Genomic DNA, 17,265 nt, shown 5'->3' on the forward strand with positions numbered 1-17,265 from the left:
TATTGCTTGGTAACTAATAAACCATGACCAAATGAATTAGTGTGATTTGTCGGTATAAATTGTAACTTTTATTGACACTTTTACGGTTTGATACTTATGTAAGTGATATATGGAAATGTTTAACATAACTGATTTGGATATTTATGTCACCAAAATTGATTTACCTTTTCCGTCGCACATCCGTTTAGAACTCCGAAGTTAAGCGTGCTAGGGCTGGGGTAGTGAAAGGATGGGTGACCTATCGGGAACTGATTTGCGATACCGTGCGAGTAAGGCCAAAGCACTGGAAAAGATCATGCGGTGATTGCAAGGTCAGTAAACAATGATTTTGAACCTTGAAAAATTAACGGACCAATCGCTGGAACGGAATGGGGTCCAAGGGCCGAGAGAGCGGGTGTGGATGGCCCATTAGTTGTGGGCAGTCGGACATTATAAGTGGTATCAGAGCTGGTTAGTCATATCGGTTCTGAACCAAGAAGCGTCTTGAGACCTGTCGTGGGGCGCAACGAGGACGTTGCGTTCTTTGAGAGGGGGTGAATTGTAACATCCCGAGTTATGATATATGGAAAGACTTAAGATGATTGATTTGGCTACCTATGTCACCAAAGTTGACTTACCTTTTCTGCCACATATCGGTTTAGAACTCCATAGTTAAACGTACTTGGGCTGGAGTAGTGAAAGGATGGGTGACCTATCGGGAAGTGATTCGCGATACCGTGCTAGTGAAGCCAAAGCACGGGGAAAGACTGGCGGTGATTGCAGGGTTAGTAAAACAATGATTTCGAGCATTTGGTAAAATTAATGGACCGACCGTTGGAATGGGATGGGGCCCACAAGACGAGAGAGCGGGTGTGAGTGGCCCATTAACCGTGGACGGTAGGGCCATTATAACTTATTTCTCAACTTCTCCTAGCCAGCACCTTTTTAAAATAATGATTCTCTCATTTACTTTATCATTGTAATCATATGGAATGATCGTTTGAGATTTCATTGGCTGTGGTATTGTTGATAAATCACAACCTGAAATATATAGACTGAATGACGTTTGTCCACGTTGGGTTTTTGAGTGCAGTTAGTGACTGATGTGTTATGTAGTAACTTCTTTGTACTTCAAAAACAAAACCATTTAAAGTCCTAAACTGAAAAATCTGACAGAAAAACAACTGGTATGAATAGTTACACTTACACACTACAATAAAGCGATTCTGTCTTCATACACCTCCAAACTTAAACTGGATTGTAATTCGGTAGACAGTAACAACATCACCTAACCGGTTCAATTACTCACCTTGAGCCACATTGGAATAAATTGAATTGAATGTTAAAATATTTTTCTACAAGTTGTATACACTCGTTTCTATTTCACACTTATGCTCCATCAAATGTTTTTACATACATTTAAGCTGGTATATTAACCAAAAACCGAGTCGGCAGTTGGCCATAATTATATTATCATTATGTAGTTTTGCTTCTTCATCATTGTTTATATATAGTAGCATTGGGTTTATTTAATAATACATTAAGCTGATATATAATATCATCATTTGACCAAAACAATGTATAATATCATCATCATTCTCGATAAGCAAAAATAAAGTTCAGCTTGTTTTTGTCCTATAACAGAGAAGAATACATGAGTTACTTATATCATACTCTTTGATTTGTCTTTGAAATTGACATCTAAAGTTTGTACTTTGAAGCAACATAACCGCTCTATTCTGCCTTTACCATGCGTAACATCAGACTTAGTCTTTAGCTTGAATTCATATATATTAATTATAAATAGTATTACATATGTTTCATAATTGATGATATTTTATAAAGTTTTTATTATTTCATATATATAATAGATGATGTTTTAACATTTATATATCAACTTTAACTTTATTAAAAACTGTTTACCAATAAGATTATATATACCTTCATTTACACTTGGTTAGATTATTTTTAATATATATATTTTAGAAGTGCTTTTAAAAGAAAATGTCTTTTTTTTAAAAAAAATTGTGTTTTTTTTTTCAAAACATCATGTATAATAAATCAGAGATTTTTTTTTGTTCTAGTAAGTTAGTGACCCAAAATCATATTCTAAGAGGTTATCTGTTCCTTTTACTATATATATAAGAAAAAAAACATTTTCAGAAATTGTATACCCATTTTCACCTTATACTTTTTCACCTTTTACTTTGGTTTCTTTTACTATGCAAAAGCAATTTCACAATTGAATTGAGTACGTTGTTGCTTGAAGTAGGCTGCCTCTCATCATTTAGAAGAACCTTTTTCACTTCTCCTTTGTATTCATGTGCTACGTGTTACTGATCTCTACACTCACACGTAGGTATCCGGATTTTTGGAGGTATTCGTAATCCGATCCGTTTCGTCCGAATAATTAATTACCCGTTCCGATTCGATTCACAACCATCCAAATATTTGATGTTCCGGATATCCGGAAAAATTTAGATTTTTGACCGGATATCCGATTCAATCCATAAAAAAAATTTAAAAATTAAAAAATCATAAAATAATATAAAATAATGACAACTAATAAAAAGTTATTTAGTTTTAAAATAACAACTAAAATAATAAATTTAGTAAATAAAAAAATGTGAAACTTATATAAAGTGTAACATATATATAACTTGTATATATAATTCTTTAAATATATGTATATATATATACATATAACGGATCGGATCGGATATTCGTTCCTAAAAATACTAGTATTTATGATTTGTTTCGATTTTTATGGATATTGCATTTTATTATTTTCTTTGCTTCGTAGAGTTATATTCGGTTCGAATCGAAACGGATAACAGATCTTTATCAAAATCTACAGATATTTTGTCCAGACGCCTTAAAAGCGCACGTACATGAAAAGCTTTGATGATTTTTTTCATTCTTTCCTTTTCAACAGGATATATCTCTAACGAAATATTACTAATATGTAATTACCGCCAAATTTCAAAAATGCTATTCAACTGCTAGTGGTGCCAATTGATGTGATAGGCATAGCCGCCTCTAGCAGCATGTCGGTGTAATACTAAAATTATACATAAAATCTAATATAAATCAAATTAAATATGATTATCATGTAGGTTGAAAATTTTAGCTAGCTCCATTGAACATATAAGCAAATTAAAGTGCACCCTTTCAAAATTCACATGGTAACTACAAATACTCAAAATGCTTAGATTTATGCTACATCAAATTCAGCTAGCCAATTTTTATATAAAAATCGTAGTAATACTACAATATTTTTTCTTATAGAAACGTAACTATTAAAAACATGTGGGTGGTAGTTAATTTGCATGTAGTTAATAATAAAGCGTACATGTGCGTATGAGCTGTGAATGTGCGTATCGCAGTGGACAGCCGTAAATGCCTGACCAAATTCGTTTTCCCTATCTTTCCACCCAACAGTACACTTCATCTAGGTAAACTCATCGTGTAGCTTCTTCTTACAAAATTCACGTATATTAATTTATTGATTAATATTCACATTTTTAATAGTATTCATTAGAGGTTTAACGAAAGTTTGGTTAATGAGTTAATGATGGCTGCTAGTTTCATTCAAAATCCCAGCTCACAGCTGGTAAAGCCACTGCTCTTCCTAGACTTATTCCGTTCTAAAAATTATTGACAGTTTGAAAATAGTAACCAACCTACATTATTTACGAAAAGAGTTAAAATATTAATAGTGTTTCAATTTGTTTGGGCATTTGTGATTTCTTATAAATAAAAAACTATGCATGTTCTTACATGTACCCCCCCCCCCCCGCCCACCCACACCCACGCACAAGCATACGTGCCTTAAAGCTTGCTTGCGTTGCTTTGAAATAATATGATTTCACTGTTTTTACAAATATCTTTATAAGAAATGTAACGACAAATCTCCAAATATGAAGATCATAAATACCATCGACAAATACCATCGACCAAGCTTCAAATCTACCAAATATCCGTACGTCTCTTTTCCATATTTTTTGCATGTTACCTAAATCACGTGAACCTAAAAAAAAGAATATACTAGTATTGTTTACCTAAAAGAAGCCAAAGGAAAGATTTGGACACTTGTCGACGCCTAGTCGCCTCCTAACTCTGACGACACGTTGCTCGAGGACATATACGGAACTCCGGTCGGAACAGAAACAAATAGTTATTTGACTACCTGAATTTCGACACGTCATCACTTTCTAGACTCACAGAGGTTAGAAAGACCAATAAGCACTCTACCATTCCTAACCAAGTGTCACGTCACTTCTTATCGAACCTTTCGTTAGATACGTACAGTGCCACCTCACTCCTCTTTGCTCACGTTTCTTTAGTTTTTCTTCTGCACACATTATGTTTTAACAAAAAAAAATTGGTAATCAACTTTTCCTTAAAACTCCACGTGTATAGACGACATCATCTTATACAGTTACTTATTTCATTTTATTTTCGCGTTGTTAGATAAACTCGATGTTACCAAAAGTATACACTTTCTCTAATTAGTCAAAAAAAAAAAATTAAAAATTAAAAACCTTCCTTATATATATACCTTCTCTGTAATAACAAAGTGAAAGCAAACAAACATTAACAAAAAAAAATGAACTGGACTAGAGAAAAAACAATAGGCCGTGGCTCGTCAGCCACCGTCTACGCCGCCACGTGTCAAGAATCCGGAGAAACCATCGCCGTGAAATCCGCCGAGTTTCACCAGTCGGAGTTTTTGCAAAGAGAAGCCAAACTCCTCTCCTCCATGAATTCTCCTTACGTCATCGGATACAGAGGATGCGAAGTTACGAAAGAGCCCTTAGCTACTTACAACCTTCTCATGGAGTACGCACCGTACGGGACGATGGCCGACGTGGCGGCTAAAAACGGTGGTTGCATCGACGAGGCTCGGGTTGTGAGCTACACGCGCCAGATACTTCTTGGTTTGGAGTACGTTCATGACTCGAAGGGAATCGCGCATTGCGACGTTAAGGGAAGCAACGTGCTGGTCGGAGTCAACGGAGAGGCCAAGATCGCTGACTTCGGTTGCGCGAAACGGGTTGAACCGGAGTTAACCGAACCGGTTAGAGGAACTCCGGCGTTTATGGCGCCGGAGGTGGCGCGTGGAGAGAGGCAAGGGAAAGAGAGTGACATTTGGGCGCTGGGGTGTACGGTGATAGAGATGGTCACCGGTTCTCCTCCGTGGGTTGGTGGGGATTCGACCGACCCGGTTTCGGTTCTTTACCGGGTCGGGTATATGGGTGAGTCGCCTGAGCTGCCTTCCTCGCTTACGGAACAAGCAAAGGACTTTTTGGGAAAGTGTTTGAGAAGAGATGCGAAGGAGAGATGGACAGCGACGCAATTATTAAACCATCCGTTTGTGACAACCAAACCGAGTACAGAACCGGAATTGGAAACCGGTTTGGTTACGAACTCACCGACAAGCGTGACGGATCAAATGTTCTGGAGGTCAGTGGAAGAGGAGGATCAGGAGCGTCCAAGCTGGTGGGAATGTCACGAGGAGAGAATTGGAGTGCTAAGCTGGATTGGTCAGGCTGTGGTGGATCCCACGTGGGATATGGACGGTGAAGATTGGATCACGGTTCGACGGAATAATGATTAGTCGGTCACATGATGAGACAGTGTTGATTATTTTGAATTAGGAAAAATTGTTTAATGCATTTGGTCAAGGAAATTGAAAATTTTGAATTTGAGTGAATGTAGGTAAGGTTTAGATCAAATTCATGTACATACATTTACTAATCCATCATTTTTTTATAAGAAAATTCCCATGATTCCAAATTTTGTTGCTCATTGTTAATAAAACAAATATAGTGAAATTGGACTTTGATATATTAATCTAAAATTCCTTTAAGCCAAGCATATATGCCAGAAATGGTATGAGTTATTTGCCAATATGTTTTGTAACTACAACTGTATGAAACTAGATTTGGCGAAGTAGTTAGGTAAAAGAATGAGATTTGTGGTAAGCATACTAAAGGATGATTTGTGGAGTGCAATGATTTTAGCTTGTGTGGAAAGTGAAAGATGAAGGCGACAAATATGCCGAACCAGCCGAACTGGTTTGCTGGTTGGTTAGTTGGTCACTTCGGAGTGTTTAGGCAAACTGAAAAGATTCCTTTCGAATCTTTGTTAAGGATTCGCACCTTCACTCTGTTTTTTTTTTCTTGTGTGGAAAGCTTTGGTTAGGTCATGTTGATGTCATTCATTCATTTATGTCTTTGCTTCTACACAAATATAATTATCGTTTGATAAAATAATTGACAGGTTTGAAAACCTACCTTATTATACTACTAAATCTCATTCAATTATTAAAACACTTTTCTTGCAAGGGAGTATCAAACCATAGATGAGTCATCATCAAATGTCTAGCTAGATATAAGAAGGTAAAAACGAGTTTACGGTACCATATCTTACATACACACTGATAGTTTTTGTTGTTAACAGATTAAGTTAGGTGGTAAACAGAAACCTCATATCTTCCGCTGTCAACTTCCCTATGGCCTCCTGAGAACCACCAACGGTCCTGTAATGACACAAAAAGAGTGTCAATGATAACCTCTAATTAATAATAGTTTATGTTGGGAAATAGAAAACAACAGAAACAGGGAATCTTTTACTCACCCTTCAAACACAAGTTCCTTCTTCTTCTGAAGCTTCAGGATCCTTTCCTCCACTGTGTTCTCTATTATGAATCTCACAACCCTGTAACACATGCATCCAAAGATTATTCTTAAGTACACACACCAACAAATATAGAGATCCAAGGAGAACTAAAGTGTAAACCTGATTGGCTTGTACTGTCCAATCCTATGTATTCTGTCTTGTGCTTGTCTCTCAACCGCTGGGTTCCACCACGGATCCATCATGAACACCTACAGAGTTTTAAACAATGTGAGAACAAATTTTGAAATAGGCGCATATCTCTCCATAGTTATTAACTAGACAACTTACATGTGAAGCAACTGTTAGGTTGAGAGCAACCCCTCCAGCTTTCAAACTCATTAAGAAAACTCTGCAATCTGGATCTTCTTTGAATCTATTGATGGCAGCATCTCTAGCTCCCATGGACATACTTCCCACCAGTTGGGCACAACCAACCCCACACTGTGTTGTAAACAAAATGGGGTTTCAGTCTGATTAAAACCAATGTCAAAGAATTAACATAGCCGGAGCGTAGTGGGTTGCTTACCTTCCCGAGGGTGTAGTGTATCAGATCCAAAAATGATGTAAATTGGCTGAAAACTATTGCTTTGGCAGACCCATCTCTTTCAACCATGAACCTGATTTCTTCCCTCTGCCATACAAACATGATCACGGTATGGTTAAAGAACAAGCAGGGTGCACTATTTGAACGGGAGAGACATATAGTTAAGAGCACATACCAAAGCCTCTATTTTTGTACTTGTCTGAAAATCATCGAGCTTTATCCGATTCAAGATGCTTGAGGCTCTAAATCCTTTTAGTGTCGTCTTGTTTGCATGTTGCTCTGCGCCAGCTTTAGTAGTCCAATCCACGGTTAGTAGTTTCGAGCATGTCGGACAGCTGACTTTTCCCAGGGATGCAGAGAAATCAATCAAACAGGCTTTACAGAACACATGTGCACACGAAGTCACCTTCACAATTTAAAAACCAAAGAAAATATTAATGGAACAAGTTAGTCCAGCAATAGAAATCTAACAGATTCCTGAACAAATTATAAGGTTGGACAAGATACAGAGAAATTAAAAAAGATCGAAAAAAAACTGATACACTTACAACACTGTCTTCAGCCGGTTCGTGGCAGAGACCGCACTCTTGCTCCCTTTTGTTCTCACCATTCAAGTTAGCGTTTTCTCCACTAGAAGCGGAATACACCACAAGGTAAGGATGATCAACAGCCTGCAAAAAGATTGCAGAGAAAATACATCACAAATTCTATAACCCATATCATCCTCAAAGTGCATTAACCAGAGAACTGTAGATGTCAAACACCTGTCTCAGACGGGTGAGAAGATCAAATATATGTGCATAGTTATTCATCAATGTCCCAGCCTCAACATACCTGCAAACAGAAACGTACAAGGCACAGTCAACATTAAATTCTGTTACATGAACCAAGGAGCAAAAGACAGTAGAATAGAAGGTACTTAACGTATTAAATTGCGATTGGCTGTTTTGGTATAGTGACTCATAGTAATCAAACTCTTTTACATCTAGTGCATCTCGCCTCAGAGTGATCTACAAGAAGTGAAACTTGTAAGTTCAAGCTAGGAAGCAACTATATAGTGAGCTTTATTTACATTAAGACAAGGGAGACAAAGCAACATACGAATCTAGGAGGAAGGGCGAGATCAGCCGCCCGGCCCAGTTTAGTACGTCTTATGAGGATGTCTTTCAGAACTTTGTGCTTAAGCAATACCATGGCTCTCCTACCCAGTTCGTTGCCTCCATATGCTGTTATTGGTCTAGCCACATACTAGCAAGATTGGAAAATAACAAAAACCAGTTTAAAACGGTGATCTTTATTTAAAGAATTTGGTAAATATAAAGTGGCAAACTCATAGTTGTTACCTTGTTCCACCAACAGAAATGTCGCACTGCATTATGAGTGCAGCTGTTACAGCTTACATGCGCACTACAATCAAACGCAGCAGACAATATTATGAGCTAATGAAACAGAAGAGAAAGACGCAATAGCTAGGAATCGAGTGTGGTGAAAAACTTACGTGTAATCAAGAATTCTACAGTCACAGTCCTTGCAGAAGTAATACGAGTATGGACGAATTTGCAAGAAGCGAATCTGGGGGAAACAAAATAGTCAAGTCAGCGACGTTGGCGATAAAGTTTAAGTGCTATAGATAAAGTAACTTAAGGAAAGATTAACTAACCAGAGAGTAAAGCTCTCCAACACGGTTCTGGAGAGGGGTACCACTCAAAGCCCATCTGTAAGTAGCCTCCAAAGCAAAAACAGCTCTCGCAGTGTTGCTACGTCTTTCTTTGATGTAATGAGCCTGGTATAAAGAATATGAAATTTAGACTTTATACAGTAACCACTTAATATTCACAAAACAAAAGAGACTAATCTTGTACAGTTGTACTGACCTCATCCAAAATGATCCGGTTCCACGTAATAGAGTGCAAAAGAGACTTCTTTCTATCCACAGAACCAAGCTGATCGTCCTCCAATCCCTTTTTACTCTTCCTCCTAGACCGCTTCGTCTTGCTACCCTCTCCTTCATCAACTTCCTTCCCTTTCTTGGACGATGAAGCAGCTACAGAGATCTTCTTCTTCTGCTGCTTAGATTGCTTATTCGTTTTCACAGCGTTGGGCCCACAGAAATACTTATTGTGGATTAACAGCTTCGCGGGATAAAACGACTTGCTGCAATACTCACACTGCTCCTTGGGAGACATCATGCACTTCCTGAACTCATTCTCAACCGTGGAATAAGTCGTCAACACAAAGTCATACTTCTTAAACTCTTCAGCATTCTTCTCACGCTTAGCCCCATGGTACACAAGCACCTTGGTGCTCCCCGGGGATGTAAACCGATCAATCTCGCTTAACCACTGAGAGACAGCAACGAGAGGACAAAGCACAAGCGTGCACCCAACAGCTTTTTTGGCCTTATTAGCCCTGTCGAAGTCGCGCTTGGCGAGAACGAGAGAGATGGCTTGTATGGTTTTCCCCATCCCCATCTCGTCCGCGAGAATGCCTCCTCTAAACGACTGCTCCTGTTTCGATCCCCACGCTAAGAACTCCTTCTGGTACCTTAACAGCGGCATGATTAAGTCGGCAGGGGGCTCGGCGGTTTCGGCGATTAAGGTGTTCTGCTGGTTCAAGTCGACGTCCTCTGTCATGTGTTGGTCGATCCACTTCTGATCCTCTTGCTCCCAAATCTCCCACAAGAGGGTGCCTTTCTCTCTGATGACACGTGTGCTCTTTCTTTTAACGCCTCTTGGGAATGGTGGCCATGGCACAGGGACACGAGCAGGTACAGGATTGGGCAAATTGACATGGACGTTAGGGACATCATCATCATCATCATCATCATCCTTCTCCTCTTCCTCTTCCTCACCTATGTTCATTCTTCACATTATCATTTAAATATCCTCGGAAACTACTTTTGCTAGTTTATCATCATTACTAATAACAATAAGCAGCAGCAGGATTGTATAATTAAGCATTAATTTATATTTAGTATAAAAAACAGTTTATTAATAAAAAGGAGAAACCTTGAAACTCTGAATCGTCGTCATCTGAAGAAGAAGGTATTACATAAGTTTGTTCATCGACTTCTTCGTCATAGAGATTCTCTGTTTCATAAGAGAAGAAAACAATGTGAGCACGCTTAGATCTATCGATGTTTCTCAGAAGAAAACAGAGACGATCGGAGGAAACAGAGAGTACGTACGGTGGCGGTGAAATCGAGTACCTTGGTTCGATTGAAGAGTCTGCTTATTGCGAGATCGAAGCTCCATATCGCAGCAAACTCAATTTCGATTTCGAGTTAGCGATTTAGGGTTTATCTAATCGGCGTGAGGGTATTTAATAAAGAGGGGGAGTAAGTGGGGATATGCAACTGCCGATAACGGCGGGAAACACAATGTCACACGTGTCAACTTCCCTTTTTTTCTTTCTTAAACCTAATAGCTTAATGAAAATAATTAACTCGAACACAACAAAAGACCAAATGAAGTCAATTATCAAAGATGTTTTCCTTCTTCATCGATTAAGTATCAACTCTTTTGATTTCCTTTATAACTTTTAACTTATTGGGAAAATTGGTTTTTTTAATAGCAAAAAAATGGTAACTATGTCTTTTTATACTAATCTCTATTATTTTATGTCCCAATAGACTAATTTTCTTCAAAATGGCAGTAATGCCCTTAAAATTGTAATTTTTTAAATAAAATATATAATGAATTCGATCATGCGGGACCGATCGATCCGAATTTAGAAGGTCCAACGGATCGATCGATCCCGATCATTATGCAGAACAAAAAAACGCGGAGTATTTACTGATCGACCTGGTCCATTTCACTCGATCGGCGAAGGTCGATTTATATAGATCGACCGATCTCTCAATACGGATCGATCGATCGTGATCATTATGCAGAACAAACAAAAAACGCACAGTATATTCTGATCGACCTGTTCCAGTACGCTCGTTCGGCAAAGCTCGATCGCGTGTAGATCGATCGATCGCGTGTAGATCGATCAATCTGTCTTTAAGATCGATCGCGTGTAGATCGATCGATCTGTCTTTAAGATCGATCGATCCCGCACCCAGATAAGTCTCTCAAATCGATTTCATGGTTTCGGTTCAATTCGGTTTGACACCCACTTAATTTGAACCGGACTAACACGATTTTATGAATAAAATCGTGAGAGACTTAGATCAAACCCTCACTTTTATCTCCTTCCCCAATTGTTCTTGAGAGAATGGGATCAAACCCAAGTTCATAAACCATATCTCTCTCGATTTAACTCCGATTTGGACGATTCTTGAGCCTAGCCCACACTTTCGGTCGATCTGCAAAGGTATTAAACTCTATCTCCACTTCTATAGTTCGAAATTCAAATAGCAAATGGTGAAATTTTTTAGTTTTTAAAGTTGTTTTGGCTTAAACCGTGTGTTAGGGTGATGATTAGGGACGATTTTCCATATAGCCCATGCCTTAATTCGTAGTTTTAAGTTTGATTTAAGAAATTATGGTTACTTCTTAATTTTTTTTTTTTGAAATTTGGAATTAATAGAGTGAGATTGATGATGCTTTAATGTTAGTTGTTGAGTTGCATTGGTGTTGAATCATTGTCCATGCCAATTTACTCGGTTTTACCTTTGAGAACTCATTTGTTAAGGGTTGTGTGCAGAAAATGGTGAAAAAAGGAGCACCAAAAAAGACCAAGGAAGCAGCACCAGCGGCAACACAGACACGTGACACAACATCTGCTTCTACCTAAGCTCAGCCCGAAAGTGATGAGCCTCGCGAAGCAGCCCCTTGGCCTCATGACCCATTGACTCCATTCTCTAAACTCCCTACAATTCATAACCGACATATCTCAAGTAAGAAGATGCTGAAAGAACTTGCATCCTACGCAAACCGCGATTACTATGCTGGTTGGAGTGATTACCACTGCATTCTCTACAATGGTTTGCAACGGATGAGATTGAAACCAACAAAGTTCATCTGTGATTACACTACAAAGGAGTTGGGAATTCTGCGTGATGTCAAAAATATGTGGAAAAACATGGGACTCTTGGCTACGATCCTCAACCCTTATATCCAGACTTGGTTATACAGTTCCTCTCTTTAGTTGAGTTGCACTACAAGTCCGAGGTAAACAAAGTTGCTAGCGAAGGTAAACTTACATTCCTATGCAGAGGACTGCTTTATGAGATGTCTATACACGAGCTGTGTACACTTTTCGGATTTGAGACCCGACATGAGGCATGCTCTTTGCCCAAGTTCCCTTGTGCTTACCTGTTGTGGGGCAAGATTGCAGACAGTTCTTATGTATCTCGGGAAGCTAAACTTGCAATGCTCAGAAACCCGGTCTCGCGAGTGGTAGCAAAATATCTGGGTCATCTTCTAATAGGAAAGTCAGAAGCATGATCACTTACTGAGGATGAAGCGCAGCTTATTCACTACAGGCTGCCATTAGCACTCAGGCCGACGTATGACGTTACAGATGAACCTCCAGCAGAGCTTTCGGTAAACATGGGAGCATTGTTTGCTCAGATGTTGTTTGAAAGAAAGTTTAGGGGTCTTCATCCTCTTGACAAGAAGCCTTTGTTTGCTCGAATTCGGATCTGGGTTGTTTTCATGTTTTATATACCCAGTTTGGATTATAACTTTTATTAATTATATAACCTATAGTGAGTTACCATTCTATTAAGTATAGTCATGAAGGAGAAGATAAATACATGTTTTTATCCTATTCTCTCTATTTTGATGAGTTAAATTTGGTTCAAATCAAGCGGGAAAATCTGTTGTAGAGATTTATCAGAGTCTGGGATCGATCGATCCATCAACTTCACTTTGCTTCATCTTCCCTTTCTTCTTCTCGTTATGCTTAGCCCCATAACAATACTTGAAGCGGTCTCAATGTCACAAGGATTTCGCTCGTTCTCTTCACTAGTACTTGCATCAATTGGCATCTTATTAAGATCAATGTCGACCTTATTTGGATTTCCTTGCTTTGCTTTATAGCTAACACACAATTGAGTTGACTGATGCTTATTACAAAACCCTAGAAAATTTTGAACTTGCCGTGAGTTTTCCAATGATCACCGGTGGACATTCTGATGAATTGATCAACCCAATAGGAAGGCAACTCAACTCCAAATCGGCATCCGTTTCTTCAAAACCAAAATCCTCTATAACGTTTTTCTGTAACTGTTCTAGAGAGGACTTTAATTCCAAAGCAAGTAACCTTCTCCCTTTCTTTTTATCAACATTAAAACTCCAACCTGAAGATATAACCAATTCTCAAACACCACATGAAGCATAGACATGAATCATTAATGTGAAATTTTTGTGAACAATCAATGGAATATAGAAGACGGCGAAGAAGGTTACCAAGGTTTTTTTTTCTTTTTTTTTTAGTTCCTTTTTAGTTTTTTTTTTTAAATCGATTTTTTTACAAAATATAAAAGTGAATATTCCCAAATATTTTGTTTCCATATTTTTAGGAACTGATTTCTTATCCGTAGAATACAGCTAATCTGTAGAAATTGGTTTCTACAGTTTCTTAGAATTATAGTAATGTGTAGATTTTGATTTCTACATATTTTAGATTTATAGTAAATCTGCAGAAGTCGGTTTCTACGTGTTTTGGATTTATATTAATGTGTAGATTTTGATTTCTAAAGATTTTAAAACGATAGGTTAAGCGCGGAATGTGTATTCTAAATATTTTTAGAATACTCCTATTTACGTAGATCACGTATTCTAAACATTGTAGATTCAATGAAAAAAGTGGATTTCGTTTTCTACTTCGTAGAATGTCATTTCTACTTTATTTAGAACATATTCTGAAATTTATGATTTCAACTTTTTTATAACTGGAAAAAATACCACTAAATTCATATAGGTATTTTATCAAAAGTTACTATTTTTCTATTTTTTTTGTTTGTAAAACTATTTATTAAATTTATTTTCAAATATATTGAAAGGTGTTATAGGAAAAAATGGCACAAAATGGAAATTAGTCTAAAAGGACGTGGTTATCATTTTTTGCTCTAAAAAAATAATTTTCCCTAACTTATTTTACATTAGAGCTATAATCCAGTTTAGAATCCCTTATACTGCTGATTCAACCGGACAAACTTTAAACTTTGATGTTTTCCTTATAAGTCTTCATCAATTAAGTATCAACTCTTTTATTTCCTTTTAAACTTTAATTTATTTTACATTAGAGTTATAATCCAGATTAGAATCCAACATACTGATTCAATCGGACAAACTTATATTTTCCGGTACCGTATTTCTATGGTAGTTTCTATGATTTCAACAATAATTAAAATTTATCGTTACTTTGATACCTTGTAGCAAAGTTTTATCAGCCGTTTCTATAATTGATCTTTACCATGTAATATTTTTTCAAATTTAATATTTTTCTTGTATTCTAAATTTTTTGATCAATGTACCATTTACAACTATAAATAAATAATATTTCAGTTGAAATTTAACAATATATTTTACTAGCAAAAGATATTTTTAGCAAAAAAATAAATAATATCTTTTACTAGCATCACAAGAAAACTTGTCTACAACAAAAATGAAAGATATCAGAATAGAACAACCAGAAAATTGTCTCACACCAACACCAAAATTAGAATTCACCAACTATGTAACAAAATTTCAATCAATAAATAAAATATTACATATCGTATGGTGATGCGTTCGATTTGTCGTTGGTGATGTTAGAAATGAATATTTAGACTTCGATGGACAATCACGATATTTAGAACATGATCAAGCATAATTTCTGACATGGTAAATAGAAAATCACCATGTATGAATTCATCGGACAAAAGCTAAAATTATGATTTAACTTCATCACCAAACTCATCATGTAGATATTTGAATGATTGAAAAATCATTGAAACAACAGTCTACAGTCTTGATCAAAACCAGGTTTTAGGCAATGTAGAGAATGTGATCGCATTGTAAATGTCATTTACTGCTCTGTAACAAACGAAATTTTATATCGCATGTGTCATCTTCCTATCCATACGAACACTTCTTTACAAGAAACCGAGGATTTTTTTTGTCAAGAAATACTTTATAGAACTTAAGACGGGCCTGGGCCCAAAGGTTAGCCCAATAAAGGGACATAAGTAGGGCTGTTCAATATGGCAAAACCGAACCGTACCGAACCGAACCAAACCGAAATAGATAATATGGTTTGGATTTGGTATATACCATACAAACCGAATGGATATGATTTTTAAAAAACCGTAGGATTTGGATATGGTTCGGTATATAACCGATAAAACCGAATAAACCGAATAAAACCGATCAAAAAATAGAAACATGTAAATATGTATATATTTTATAACAACGTATGAAAATCATAAGTTAATTTTTTTGCTAATAACTATTACCATATTTTTTACACTAATAAAATAGTCATGATTTGTAAAACACTTGAACTATAATTAAATAACAATTCATCGCAAACATGCTTCTTATTTTCTTAGTCTTCTTTTGATCTTTTTGTTTTAATTTAGCATTGACTAAATTGAAATAAAGATTATAAATTGTATAATAACAATTAGTAGAAATTCTTCACAATTTTTTTTTATCTATAAACGAATAGAGTTTCGTGTTTAATAGAAGAAACATGACTTTGATGAACGCTAAATATGAAAGAATATATAATAACTTATTTTTGTGCTTCGTGCTTCTGTTTTGTTTTTTGTTTTTAATTTTTATTATCAAAATTTTGAGCTTTGATTTTAATTATAGATTTGATTATTTTATTAGATGATAGAAACATTTTTTTATTTTTGTTCTTTTATTTAAACTTATAATATTTTTTAATAAATGAATGTGTTGACAACAAGACTCTAAAATTCATATAATATGATCTCAAAATAAAGAATTATGTTTTTTGGTATAAAACCGAATAAACCGAAAACCGACGGTATATAAACCGAACCGAACCGAAGTAAATATGGATTTAGAATGGTAGTTATATTTTACTAACCGAAATACCGAAAAACCGAAAAAACCGAACCGAAACCGAACCGATATCCGGATTGAACACCCCTAGACATAAGTTTTTTTGTCAAGAAATACTTTATAGTAGTGCAGTTTCCGGTTGGTCGCATCTGGGGCACTTAGCTTCTGGATTTATCTTTCGTTTTCTGAGATGGTCTCCTATGGGAAGAGCATCACTGAGAATGGACCAGAGGAACACTTGCATCTTCGGGGACGATTTGATAGACCATACGTCCTTCCACCAACTTATTTCAGATATTGGTTAACGACGCTGGGTGAGAGATAGCTGAGGCCGAGTGATAACCTGATCTAGTGGTGTAAATGCCAGATTGTAAAGGTTGCCAGATATAAACATCTTCCATTCCAGTTTCACTCGGCTGGAGTTGTTGTATTTGGTGTCACTACAAGAATTTGTTAATATAGCTAAGGATTGATTTGTAGCTATTAGACATAATCCCTAGCTAGAAGTGAGAAGGCAACAAATAGCTACAGATTAATTCTTTAGCCTCAGCACCGACGCTAAACTCATTCCGTAGCCAATTCGTAACCAATTAGCGACAAACTAGCTAAAGCAATTTTCGTAGCCAAAAGCAACAACTTAGCTACAGTTTGTTCTTTTGCTAGTTAGTGACAATTTAGCTAATGAATTTCCCTAGCTAATGAATTTTCGTAGCCAAAAGCAACAACTTAGCTACAGTTTGTTTTTTTGCTAGTTAGTGACAATTTAGCTAATGAATTTCCGTAGCTATGTGGATACAAACATTAAAAAATATATTGTAAAAATAAATTATATATTAAATCAAAATTTTAAATCAAATAAATCAAAACAAAAGTTAATCTGAGAACTGAATAATAAAATTAAAATTGATTTATATATTCAAATTGTTTTACAGAAGTAAACCAAAATTGAAAAAAAAAACACTAAACAGAAGCAAAAAAAACACTAAACCGAAAACAAATTATTATTATTTTTTTATCGAAAACAAATTAAACCTAAATCTAGATCTAAACAGCGTCATCATCATCAGCCGCACCACCACGAAGCTTTGT

The 17,265-nt window shown here is 36.4% G+C and overlaps 2 protein-coding genes across 3 annotated transcripts; one reads left to right on the plus strand and one right to left on the minus strand.

Annotated features, from left to right (window-relative positions):
* The first annotated feature begins 4,505 nt into the window (after positions 1-4,505).
* LOC106399513 (mitogen-activated protein kinase kinase kinase 18-like) lies at positions 4,506-5,762 on the plus strand. The gene has a single exon (XM_013839989.3). It carries the CDS (start codon positions 4,589-4,591, stop codon positions 5,597-5,599), a length of 1,011 nt encoding a protein of 336 aa, XP_013695443.2. The 5' UTR covers positions 4,506-4,588; the 3' UTR covers positions 5,600-5,762.
* Positions 5,763-6,285: 523 nt separating this feature from the next.
* Positions 6,286-10,589, minus strand: LOC106401094 (DNA repair protein RAD16). Of its 2 annotated transcripts, none has more exons than XM_048757768.1 (16): positions 10,416-10,589; positions 10,216-10,296; positions 9,082-10,058; positions 8,868-8,990; positions 8,706-8,779; positions 8,551-8,614; positions 8,309-8,455; positions 8,132-8,217; positions 7,972-8,041; positions 7,756-7,878; positions 7,383-7,613; positions 7,190-7,294; positions 6,952-7,104; positions 6,784-6,872; positions 6,622-6,702; positions 6,286-6,523 (listed from the first exon to the last, which is right to left on the minus strand). In XM_048757768.1, exons 1-16 carry the CDS (start codon positions 10,459-10,461, stop codon positions 6,451-6,453), a joined length of 2,523 nt encoding a protein of 840 aa, XP_048613725.1. In that variant the 5' UTR covers positions 10,462-10,589; the 3' UTR covers positions 6,286-6,450. The 2 variants fall into 2 exon arrangements, with proteins under 2 accessions (XP_048613725.1, XP_048613724.1); XM_048757767.1 differs by having other exon boundaries at positions 10,395-10,552.
* Between the last annotated feature and the right edge of the window lie 6,676 nt (positions 10,590-17,265).

Source organism: Brassica napus, chromosome C5, assembly GCF_020379485.1.
Source record: "Brassica napus cultivar Da-Ae chromosome C5, Da-Ae, whole genome shotgun sequence".
NCBI lineage: Eukaryota > Viridiplantae > Streptophyta > Magnoliopsida > Brassicales > Brassicaceae > Brassica > Brassica napus.